We start from the raw sequence: 12,335 nt of genomic DNA on the forward strand, positions 1-12,335 counted from the left end.
GTGGAGGAAGAGAGTGTGTGAGAGTGTGTGTGTGTGAGAGAGAGAGAGAGAGAGAGAGGCAGAGGGAGTGAGACAGAGACAGAGAGCATTGACTAACACTGAGGCACAAAAGAGACAGTCAGTCCCGTCTCCAAGGCACGAGCACCAGCCAACTGAGGAGTCTCTTTGGAACAAAGATGGCCTGCAAACATTTGTTCGCCACCAATCAAAAATAAATAGCATGTTTGACTTGCAATGAAGGCAGTCCATTTTCAAATGTAGTCCAACGAGACACCCATCCCCAGGCTGTTTGGGATCCACAATCTGAACTTTTTTTAACGTTGCATCTTGTGAAAAGAAAGCACCGGTTCAGGCAAGACAGCCTGTTTGTGCATCTATTTTTATTCCCTGTCACACCCTTGCTCTCGACGAACACATACCAGGGCTCCTTTCTTTTTGGCATGTAAATTGATTGTTTCACCGATGGCTGACTTGCTTACTCTTTAAGAGGCAGTGTGATGGGGGTTGGGGAGGGCAGTTTGGACTTGGCTACTAACTAATAAAGGCCAGCTCACTAGACATGTCCTCGAGACCTGCTCCAGAGATGTCCCAGCCTACTGTTGGCAAGTAGGGCAAAAGCACAATCTTCTTTTATCTTCTTACTGCAAACAACCACAGCTTGCTGGTTTGCTGGTGGAGGTAAGGTGGCCTTAAAAATGTGAACCTGAAAAAATGTATCGACAGGACTGGAGATGTCTGTCATGGTCTCTTACAGTGCACTTTGGCAGAAATGAGAGGACCAGGAATTAACGGGGAGGAGGGTGGGCTAATTAGCGTGTTAGCGAGTTCATTAGCCGCTAGCCAAAAAGGGGCCCATGTCTTACTTAGCAGGGCTGTGGTGAATGTAGCAGCTGTATGACAGCTTCGGAGCCTTTATTTACCAAAGAGTCCCTGACACTAATGAGTCAAGCACTACCGTGCAAGGGGGAAGGGAGCTCAGCTCACCAGAGATTCCTCAAGATCTCAAGGCTCTGGAGAGAAGACACGGGAGAGGATAGCGCAGGTGCCGAATCAGGCCCTGGGCCTTCCCAGTCAGCTAGCATGTTTTTGCAGTATTATTCATATATTCAGCCCAATAATTGTGTGTGACACAATGAAATGATTCATTCAGAGCTAAAGATTAGCAACATACAATGTGAAGCAATGTTACAGCTTTACTTAGATGTCCGCCCAGAGAATGATGACGTTTTTGCAGTATTACTGTTTTTCGCCGTACATGTGTTCCATTGCCACCCAAATATTGGCAAGAAGAGCGTGTTTACGCGAGGCATTACCAATCAATGCCGAGAAGAGCAGATGTGGTACCTCACATCTCAAGTGTAAAATCAGACATTTTGTTATGAACAAAATGCCACGAGAGCAGCTTAAAATCACATGTAGGCCTATCTTGAAATTACATTGAGAGTTGGAGTTGGTCAGAGTCATCATAAAACATTATCATAAAAACATTGTAGCACAACTTGGTAGTTTTACCGTTTGGATCAACACTCAGGTCATATAGAGAATTTCTCTAGTCTGATGACCGATTCAACTTCCCTGGGATTTCCCACAGACTGAAATCTCACATTCCACTGCCACATATTTTCAGGACAAGCAGTTAGCTAAATCCATATCCAATTTTTGGCTAAACATTTTTTTGGAAGAAAACTAGTCAAGCATTTCAGGTGGTATATCAAGGCCTACTGAAGTTTAGCAGCCTCTGAAAACAGACCAAAGATCTTTATGTCTGGCTACTACACAAGTCAGATAAGTGATCAATAGCATCCTCATGTCCAGGACCATTACCTTCTGACCCTTAAGTTAGCATCTCTGTGGTCCATATTAGTTACAGTGGCATGTGACTTAAGGCCACCACTTATTTAGCAGTCTCAGGCATATGAAGGAGATCTGATTAGCAAAGGATGCCATATCTCTAGGATTGCTTCTGGGCCTCGCAGGTCGTCAATCCGGCCGGTTTACAGCACGCTCAGGCAAACAAGCATAGAAAAATAAAAAAAGAGAATGAAAAAAAAAAATGCAAAAACAGAAAGGGAAAAAAATGGCCATGACTGTGACAAACTGCAGAGGTATTTATGAGCCATGCCCGGGGGCCAAATAAATACTGTCACTGCCATGGAAACCCCATCATCACAAATATGATATAATTTTGCCCACCCACCACCAACACCAACTTTCCCGTATTTTCGCTCTACCACTCCCCTCCAGCCAAACTCTCTCTCCGCCTCTCTCTCTCTGTCTCTCTATCTCTCAACACTGGCCTGTGCCCTGGTCATGTGAAAGGCAGCAGACCCTGAGCAGTGATGGGCCCATTATGTAAGTGGGGGCCACTGCTCCCGCTGCCTGGTAGAAACAGTGCTGGAAGCGGAGCAGGAGCCTGGGGGGGTGGGGTAGGGGGAATGACCTGCCTGGCCTGACAGGGGGCATGATCTCTGGCCTGGGCACTGGGGTCAGGAGAGACAGGAGGCCTGGGCTGGGTTTAGCCAGGCCCTTTTGACTCGGGGATTAGCTATGCCTGTCTGGCGCAGCATGTGATGCCTGATGCATGGGACAGACGAGCCCTTCATGTTGGTCAGGGGTGGAGGTGATCGACCGTGGAGTGTGGCGACGTGCTATACCTCACATCAGCTGCTACTGCACCAGAGGTGAGAATATGATTACCTGAATGATAGGAATGAAGAGGGACAGCGTAAGCTACGTTAAGGAAATTACCAGTGTCTGTGGTGCTATCCCAAGACAGAGCAAGATGAACTAAAGGTTTCCTACGAGGTCTGATTTAACAAATTAACAAGAACTAAAACACTCTATCCTCTAGCGTCCAAATAGACGACATCATACATTCTAACTGACCACTTTGAGAGCTGTTGCTCAGTATTTCCACGGGACCTTGGACCTTGCCTTGGAAACACTGCCAAGCCTGCACCTTTTTCCCACCCTGCTCCTTTGAACAACTTTCAGCTCTTACAACTGAGCAGCCCAGCCCAGATGGGCAGCCGTGGCCCACTGGTAAGCACTCTCGACCAGTGGGCCGCGGCTGAAGGGCCCTTGAGCAAGGCACCTAACCCCTCACTGCTCCCCGAGCGCCGCCGTTGAAGCAGGCAGCTCACTGCGCCGGGATTAGTGTGTGCTTCACCTCACAGTTTGTGTTTCACTAATTCACCGATTGGGTTAAATGCAGAGACCAGTATAAAGTATATATACTTATACTTATATACTTATAGATTTTGAGCAAGAGGATTAGGCTACAGCTCCTGCCTCCTCTTCTAAACATTCCTGAAACAAAGTTCAATCAAACACTTCCGGTTTAGAGGCCCTGGGTCTGAAAGGTCCCCCGGACGTTCACCTGCAGCAGCGAGTGGTGCAGTGTGATCTCCAGCTCGGCCAGCCGGGTCGCCGGGTCTTCGCACTCCTCCTGGATCTCCAGGTCCTGCCGGGGCACCGTCTCCCAGCGGCCGCAGTGCGCCGCCAGCTGGTGCACCAGCTCGTACTGGCCGGGCAGTGCCAGGCTGAGGCGCGTCTGGCGCCCATGCGTGAAGCACAGCTTCCGCCGCTTACAGGTGAGGCCCTGCGCCCCACAGGGGGACCCCGCGTCGGACCCCAGGGGCAGCAGGCGCTCCCCCAGCAGGCAGTTGAGCAGCTGGTAGCGGGCCGGGCAGTCCTGGCCCAGCAGGAGGATGTAGGGTGTGCTGGACACCACGCCGTGCAGGTACTCCTCTTCGTGCCGTGGGAAGGAGATGCAGTTGAGCTGCAGGCCTGTGAAGGAAGAGGACGAAGAGGAAGAAGTGAGTCACAGACATGGAGCAGAAACATGACAGAAGAGTCACTAGCCTAGCTGTGTGTTGAGAAACAAGAACATTCAGGCTGTCAGTGAACGGCAGATGAAAATGCAGTTATGTTTGACAAATTTGAAAACAATATTAAAACTGCATGTGCTATACAAAGGAACAGGCCTCCAGGAAACAGGACAGGATATGGATGGAATCCATTGTATCCCTCCAGACAATTTCCAACATTCATTTCACAGATATGAACGTTTGAAGCAAACGTGTATTGCTAGATGTGAACTTTAAAGTTCAGTTCAGTTCAGTGACTACAGATCGTTGCTGTAAACATTTGATTTTGCAGAAGGCTGCAAAACAAAAAAATTATAAATTATCATCAACATGGAACTGGAAGTTGTCCATTGAATTATCAGCCTGCATGAAAACCGACAACACACACAGGAAAACAGTAATTAAGTACTCTGAGCCTAATTCTATGCAGACAGTTCCAGATGATGATGCTAATGTGTGAAAATCACGTGAACATGGACAAAACAAAACTGAAGCCTGAATTATTGTCCAGGCTTTTAATACGTCCAATAAACAGTGCCCAGATGGTGCAACTGGAGGAGGACAGGAAGAAGCCAATTTAAAACTGAGACCGAGAGGATAATATCAAACATTGCAATAATATCAAACATTGCAATTTCATATCTTAATGTGCAGTACTGCACAAAAGAATGTTACCTCTTCCACCACTAAAGGCGATGTGTAATGTGTACTAGAGGACATACAAGATAAAATCAATGCTTGTTCCTTATTTAGAGGAGTAGTCATTCATGCGATTACATCAGCTACCGTTATATACTGTATAGTCTAACAGCAGGGTATACTGTTTATGTACCGTAGGCACGCAACACTGAAAATAAACAAGTGGAACATATTCTCATTCCATCCTCTGATCCTGACTGTAGAGATGTGCTTTATCCATTCGTCTCCTGCAGCTTAGTGCAGTCAGGCTGTGAGAGAGTGTGTGAGTGAGGCAGAGAGGGGCTATGTTTGTTGAGTAGCTTTGTTAGTGGTGGTGTGTGTGTGTGTGGCGAGGGTTCACTCTGTCCTGGGGTGCTCCGTCTCATGACCCATCCCAGGGCCGCTCCCCATTAAAACAGCAACAGCCCTTCAGCTGTGCTCATGCGCAAGGCCTGGTACTAATCCACCGGGCTGCTGCTGAGTCATAGTCCTCCAGCGGGGCAGCTGGTGGGTGTGAGTGTGCTTGAAGGGGTGGTGGGGGTATACAACAAAGAACAGAGGGCAAAAAATGATCTGCTACACTTCTCACACAGCCTGCCACACACACACACACACACACACACACACACACACACACACACACACACACACACACACACACACACACACACACACACACACACACACACACACACACACACACACACACACACACACACACACACACACACACACACACACACACACACACACACACACACACACACACAGTCCCCTGCGTTAATCTGTGACTGGCCTGCTTGTTGTTTTGCTTCCTCACTGTAGGGTTTTTTATTTTTTTATTTAAAGCACTGCGGATCTTACTAATCCATCTGCACTACAGTATTGGAAAGTGAATTATGCTGTGCTCACTTCTCACTGTGCAGCGACAAAGCTCTTACAGATGATGGAGAGACACGTCAGAAAAACCACACATACAAATACACACACCCACACCCGGAGAAAGTAACTAACCTCATCCTCTCTGTAGGTATACGTACGTACCACAATAAACTTTTTAGTAAGGTTATCATGACCACAATATCATCTTCACTGGCTCACAGCTCACTGGGACACACCAGTATTCTTTATGCATTTTGCGAGCAGTTTCAAAAAAGAAGAAAGACCTGAACCCTACCCTTAACCAGAAATTGCCATTAACAGGGTGTCAACAGAGTGTTTCTAATCTGAACATCTATATTCCAGAGGAGATCATCCAAGAAAAGAGTGACCTTTCCTGCACTCTCAGTATATTTTTTTGGGCTTTTGTCTTTATTAAGATAGGACAGTGTAGAGTGATGGGAAGCCAGTGGTAGAGAGAGATCAGATGGGATTATGAAATGGCCGTGGGTCGGATTCAAACCCTCCTAGTCCATAATAGCAGCTGACCCTGAACATGGTACAAACGTGCAGCCACTTGCACCACAGCTCTGCCTCTACCCATGACTTGTTTTTACCTGCAGACGTGAATGAGTCCAAATCTGCAGGGTGCAGAAACGGGAGGGGGGAAATGGGGAGGGAGGCTGTCTCTGGGCTGCCGAAAAATAACACCCATATAAAGGCTGGTGCTTTTGGGAGACTCTGCACTAAAAGGCCTGCAGACCAAACAAAAAGCCCAACAGTGCATCTTCCTTCTTTTGGACTCCATATTGCCCCCTCAGCTTCCTAACCTCTAGTTGCATGATGAAATCGGTACAGTCAGAACCTCATCATAATATGATGACAGAGAAGGCAGAACACTTTAAGATGCACCACAATGCACAGCCTCTAATATCGAGCATGTTACACCATAAAAAGAGATTGGCTTGTGCTCTTTATCGCAATCAGGCTTCAGTTGGTCAAAGTTAGACAAGATTGCTAGCTTTACCATCCAAGTTGACAACAAAGCCAAAGGAGTCCAGTGCAGGGTTCAACGCAATGGCCCACTGGCACAGGGCAAGTAAAAGAGCATGTCAGGCAAGTTGAAATGAAATTAATTAACAGTTTTGTGTAAAAGTGACTTTTCTGGGCCAGTAAATATATAAGAGGAGCTCAAATCTCATACTGGCCTAAGGGGCCAGTGTGTGTGTGTGTGTGTGTAATATTTTCCACATCACAGAAAATATAGAGTGTTTTACCTGTGCTATATAGAGTTGGAGTTTGTAGAGGCCTAATTCTATGTCTTCATTTTCATCTAGGGTAGCCCATGGCATAATTTTAACATGTTCTCTAGACCAAACATTTCCTAAAGGCCTGAACTTATCAGGCCCTCCCAACATACAGGACCGCACTGTTGAAAGGCATACAAATGAAGAGTGGCAGTCTTGAGCAAGAGAGATAATCAATCCTACTCAAACGCCTACATGTCTAGGCTACATGCATTTTCACACACTGTGGCTCGAACAGACCACAGTGAAAGAGCAATAACAACACAGCACTACCAGCACTGATTATCCAAGGCCATGGGTTCTTCTAACCCCATGCTATAATTCTCCATCCTTAGACATCCCACAGATGTCAACCTAATATGGGTTACATCGGGAGATTTAGGGAACCTCAAAACAACTTTGACTGTGTGGGAATTTTGTGGCCTGCAATTTGAGGGTAGCTAGGGTAAGCTCTGTGGCATAAATCAGTGTCTGCTTGCCTATCTAGGGTTGTCAGAAAAGCTTGCTGACATGTATACTAAACACTACCCTAAAAAAGAGAGTATAGTTTCTCTGCTTCATGTTAAAATGCCCAGTTAAATGTTCATTCTTAAGAGAAGTTCTGCTTACAGAGAACTAAACTGAGACATACTTAGGGATTTTAGAAGTCTCAACTGAAAACATGCCTTTTACTGCTCCTAATCTGCTCCCCCCCCCCCCCCCCTTATAGGCTAAATCCTATTCAGTACTTCTCTGCAGTTAACATTCTCAGAGGAAAATCTTTCCTGTTTCACTGTGTGGAGAAAGAACTGGCAGCTTTCTGTGCCCATCACAGCTGTTTCTCCTGGTGACTTAAAGCAACACCAAAGATTTTTTTATACCTTAAAATAATGTTTCCAAAATCGTTTCAGTGGTTCATCAACTCGTAACAGGGTGAACGGCAATTCTGCATTCGCTTCGCGGCCCTCTATCGGCTATAACCGCACTATGTAAGTTTGCCAGATCGGGTAGCGGATCTGTAGTTCGATGGAATGAGACATAAGAAACTACAAATTTGACTTGCATCTGATGTCGCAATACATCGTACTTTTATAAGTCATGCAAAATATTCTACCTTGTCTGTGGACATCGTTATTTGCAAAGCCGGTGCTGGATAAACAAATAGCGTGCGTGCGACAGAGGGAAAGTTCTTTGGTGTTGCTTTAAGACCCCCTTGAAAACATGACTTCCTATGACACTTTTGTAAGATTTTTCTTTATGAAAGGGGGTTACTTGATTTAGCTAAAACCCAGTCTAACTCCACATGTGTGGCTGGTCTTGACTCGGAGGGCCACAGTCCCCCGCTAAGCTTTAACACGTGGGATTACATTTTAAAGAAGGGGGCAGGGACAACTGGACCACCACGCCTTAACATGTAAACAGAAATTTGGCAGTTCTCATGAATGTTTCGTCTTTACATTGGCCGCATTATTATAATCAGTAAAATAAAACCTGTTCCTACTACAAGAGCAGGTGCATATGCTGAATAACGACCACAAATGGTCAACTGCATAGAAAGTGCTGCACAGGTGTTTCGGTCATCTTACCTGCTTCCAGCGCTGCAGTCCCTGTGTTTGTGGCTGACGCACATGCATTGCTGTAGTTCTGTCTGATCTCCCGAAAGAATATGTTTGTCTCTTTCAAGTTCTTTCTGAGCAGTCCTGCATGTTTGTTGTAACTACTGAATATCTTTGACAGTTCTCGAGCCAAAGGAGTAACTTTCTGTAGGTGTCCGGTGCCGCCGCTGCCCTCCATGACTGGGATGCTGGCAAGCTCACTCCGAGGTCACAGAGTAATGTTTGATTGCCCCAGGTACAGCAAGCTAGATCACCTTCAAAAGGAAAGGCTTGCAAAACTGCACCGTATTCACCTTCGAAACGCCATGGAAAAATCTTGAGCCAGGGTGAGAGTGGGTGCGTCAGTTCTTTTATACTCAAAGTCAGGGAGTATTATTAGTTGGCGACTTTAAAACAGTTAGCGTAAACCTACATTAAGTTTAGGCGCTATTTAGCTATGTAATGTTAAACCTATAGCTATTGAGTGGATTAAAATATGAGTAAGCATTAACTTGAGCTATGTTAACGTTCTCATGTTAACGCTACTTCCACGGCAATTTTTGACAGCACCAGAAGTCATTTTTCCAGCTACATTTTAACAATGCTTTAGCCGTAGTTTAAAAGAACGGAACAGTAGCTCTGAAATATCCCAAATAACACACAGTAGTCTCTTAGCTAGCTAGAATAGCAAACGTTATCCAGTTTAACGGGAAATGAACTGTCAATCCGAGCAAATCAAACCAAACCAAACCAAATCGAACGCACCTGGCTAGCTACCAACGTATCTCATGTAAATATGATCCAAGCTACTAAAAAGACAAACGATGACTTTATTTCGCCCCAAAAGCGTGAAATAAGTCGCCGCTTCTCACCGTATCAATTCCGGGATAAACAAAATTCCAGCGAATACTTTTACTTTGCAAGCTGGAGCCAGCCATACAACGTTAGCTTTGAGGCTAGTAAACAAGCTTTCAGGCGGTTGGAACCTAACGTCGCTAGCCGCTTGCAAAACTAGCTGGCTGTCCCTCTAGCGGAAAAAAGTTACATATACGTCAATTTACTATCTTGGCAACTTGTATCCCAATATAGGATTCCCCTAGTTAGCAAATATGCTAAGCAAATGTTAATCGGTCTATGTGGTGTGGTGACAATGACAAACACACTTAATTATAATTGCTACCAAGACCGAATAGTTGCGTAGTGGCTAGCTAGCTAGCTATCGTTAATCCAAAAGTCCCAGGGGATGAAAACTTTGGATTTCAGCGCGAATGCTATCTGGCTAACACCCATCAATTAACCAGCTAAATGTCTAGCAAGGAGCTTTAACATATTGACATCTAACTCGCCAAGTCCCTGCAGCTTGAAGATGTTACCAGCCTTTAAACAAAGGCATCCGGTCGAGTCAAATGCGCTTCAGTACATAGAGATCCGTGTTGATGGATGTGGAAGACATGCTCTCCTACTGTTGTGAGAGCTAGCACTAACGCGCCCTCCAGGAAAAAGAGGTGGGACCGTGCGTTTGTCTGCAGATGCAGTATGGACCGTGTAGTTTAGAACAGAGCCATAGTGTTTTCTCCATCACTCTGGTTTAGAATAACACAGTAGGCCAAAATGTTCATTCAAGGCTGCCTAATACCCCATAAGAAGAAGAAGGTTCATTCATTTTCATCTGGATATTTTTTTGCCAGTTTGATACACTGTCTTGTATGACCCTTTTGTGTGCATTCTCAAGCTTCTAGTGCACATTTTGCTATTCATACAATTTGTTTCAAACCGGTAACATAGCAAACTACCCAAATAATATCCGTAACCAATGTCTAGAGCGACTAATTTAACAGGTCGGTCTCTTTTTAAACTGGACTGCATTTTCCTTTGTGTGCTTTAAATGTATGCCCATTGATAGGCTGCATGACTGGCAACATGGGGGACAAACAGAATAATATCCTGTAGGTGTCCCGATATACAGAATTAATTAATTTGGCGGGAAAAACTTTAACCGACAAAAGGTTTACCAAGATTCTGGCCCTTGGCTCCCGGACTATGATAAGCATAGGTTATTGTAATGGTTATAGCCGGTAGGCTATATATAACTGAGTGAGGAAATTTGGGCTTTTTGGAGAAAAAATGACAGAGTATTGAAATAGCCTACTCTAAATACAATCCCTCAAAGTATTTTACAAACTAGGCCTACATTAGATTTGTTCCAATGCTGAAAAATACAAATGACAAAATACACTAAAGTAATTAAATGCATAGGGCCTATTTAAAATACATATAATTAAAATACTGCCCATGTCAAGTCTTGGACCTACCATTTAGACCAAAACAACTGAAAACATATTGATGCAGTTATTTATTCTTCAGCGCCAACCCAGGGAATTTGCTGTCAAGATCGCCATCTTGCGGTCATCCATAGAAATTGAATGTGAATAATTACTCAGATTGTGGTGTATCAGAAGAAAACACGCGTGGTGGTACATGTCAGTGTTATAGCCTAATAATGCAACTGTTAGGCTATGCTAGTTGGAAAAATGAGGTAACACATTTAATAGGCTATTATATTATATTTCTATTAGAAGGCTGGGCCAAAATATTTTCAGAACAATTCAGCTCAACTCACCTCCCATCAGAATTGCCACAAGTTTGGCACAGGGTGCCCTTTGTATTAGGCTACATGCTCAGATATGTAAAAGATCTCCCCCTATTACCGTCGGTCCCGTATATCCGCCGTCTTGCGTGTATGTGTCACTATATCCATTTCTATACAAACCAAGACGCCGGACTCAAAGAAACGCAACCACCCACACCATAGGTGTATCTAAATTAGCTATGTACCAAAAATGACATTTTACCGTGACTCGAAGAGCTGTAATCAGTGTTGTAAGGCTGCGTGTACACAACCGCTTGGAGCTCCAGTGGAATTTTAATTTCATGACGAGAATTCTCGGTCTAACCGTTCACGTGCCGTTGAAACGGCGTAAATAGGCGACCCATCAGGCCAGCACTATAACTCCGAGGTAAACAAAATCGGATATTTCAGGCAGTAAATGTTCCCGTTAAGAACCAAACCAGATTTTGTTCAAATCTACACACCTACGGCTACTGAAAAATGTAAGGTTCATTTAGCAAATGTGAAGTGTTAAAAAAACATCGTTGTTTTAGAATTTCTGGTGATAATTAGGGGTGTTACGATAATGTCTTTCAAATGAACTTCTTTTGTTCATCAGAATATAACATTTGCCATTTTAAAAGCAGTCTTTCTTGCCTGACAGCAATGCCTTAATTTCATCAGTGACTTATGCATTCAAGTGATTATTTTGATCAAAAATAGGTAAAAACAAAACAAGGCATGGGCCTACATAAATATCCCCAGCTCTTGAGCTGCTACCTCATAAAAGTCTGGTGCATTGCACTGTTCCCATGATTTGGTCCTTCACTTGCAGATGCTTTGTAGAGCATTCAAACTTTTCAAAAATTCAAAATATTCAAACAAACTAGTTTTGAACCCAAAAAAGTGAAAAACTAAATATTCAAACATTTCATTCAAATGATTGTGAATTGATATTGTAGCCTACATGGAGAGTAAAACTGTAAAAGTAGCTAAAGCAAATTCAATTTACTATGAAAATAATAATTTGATTATTCTCTGTATCATCCAGACAGACCATCCACTGCTAAAAAAAAACAGATAGAAACCAGCTTATGCTAGCTGGTTTTAGCTGGTCTTTGCTGGTTTTCTTCCAGCTCTTGCTGGTCTTTGCTGGTGTAACTGCCATGGACATGTGGACATGCTGGCGTAACCATCTGAGGAAGTGGGTCATAGATATTAGCGTTGTCTTCTGAACATGAAAATAAATTTCCAGCATATCAGATGCTCATTCTTTAAAATATTTGCCACTGAAAAATTAAGCCACTTTGGGATACCTGAAAAAGTATTACAGACAAGGAAACATGACACAAGGACACAATACAATCCTGCCACTTTGACTTTACGTTTTTCCCTCATAAAGTTGAACTCTAAAAAATAA

General features: G+C 44.1%; 1 protein-coding gene across 2 annotated transcripts in view; it reads right to left on the bottom strand.

The window, feature by feature from the left end:
* Positions 1-9,801, bottom strand: part of dstyk (dual serine/threonine and tyrosine protein kinase) — a 29,190-nt gene extending 19,389 nt beyond the window's left edge. Inside the window, exons 1-2 of one of the 2 annotated variants that reach the window (XM_076269348.1) lie at positions 8,299-9,801; positions 3,380-3,789 (exon numbers count right to left, since the gene is read on the bottom strand). In XM_076269348.1, coding sequence (XP_076125463.1) covers positions 3,380-3,789; positions 8,299-8,506 — 618 coding nt within the window. In that variant the 5' untranslated portion in view covers positions 8,507-9,801. The remainder of the gene's footprint in view (positions 1-3,379; positions 3,790-8,298) is intronic. The other variant, XM_076269349.1, reaches the window with a different exon arrangement.
* Positions 9,802-12,335: the final 2,534 nt, after the last annotated feature.

The sequence above is a fragment of the Alosa pseudoharengus genome, unplaced genomic scaffold (assembly GCF_046254945.1).
Source record: "Alosa pseudoharengus isolate Yale_2024_CS ecotype anadromous, Long Island Sound unplaced genomic scaffold, YU_APseudo_1.1 YU_APseudo_1.1_scf_5, whole genome shotgun sequence".
NCBI lineage: Eukaryota > Metazoa > Chordata > Actinopteri > Clupeiformes > Clupeidae > Alosa > Alosa pseudoharengus.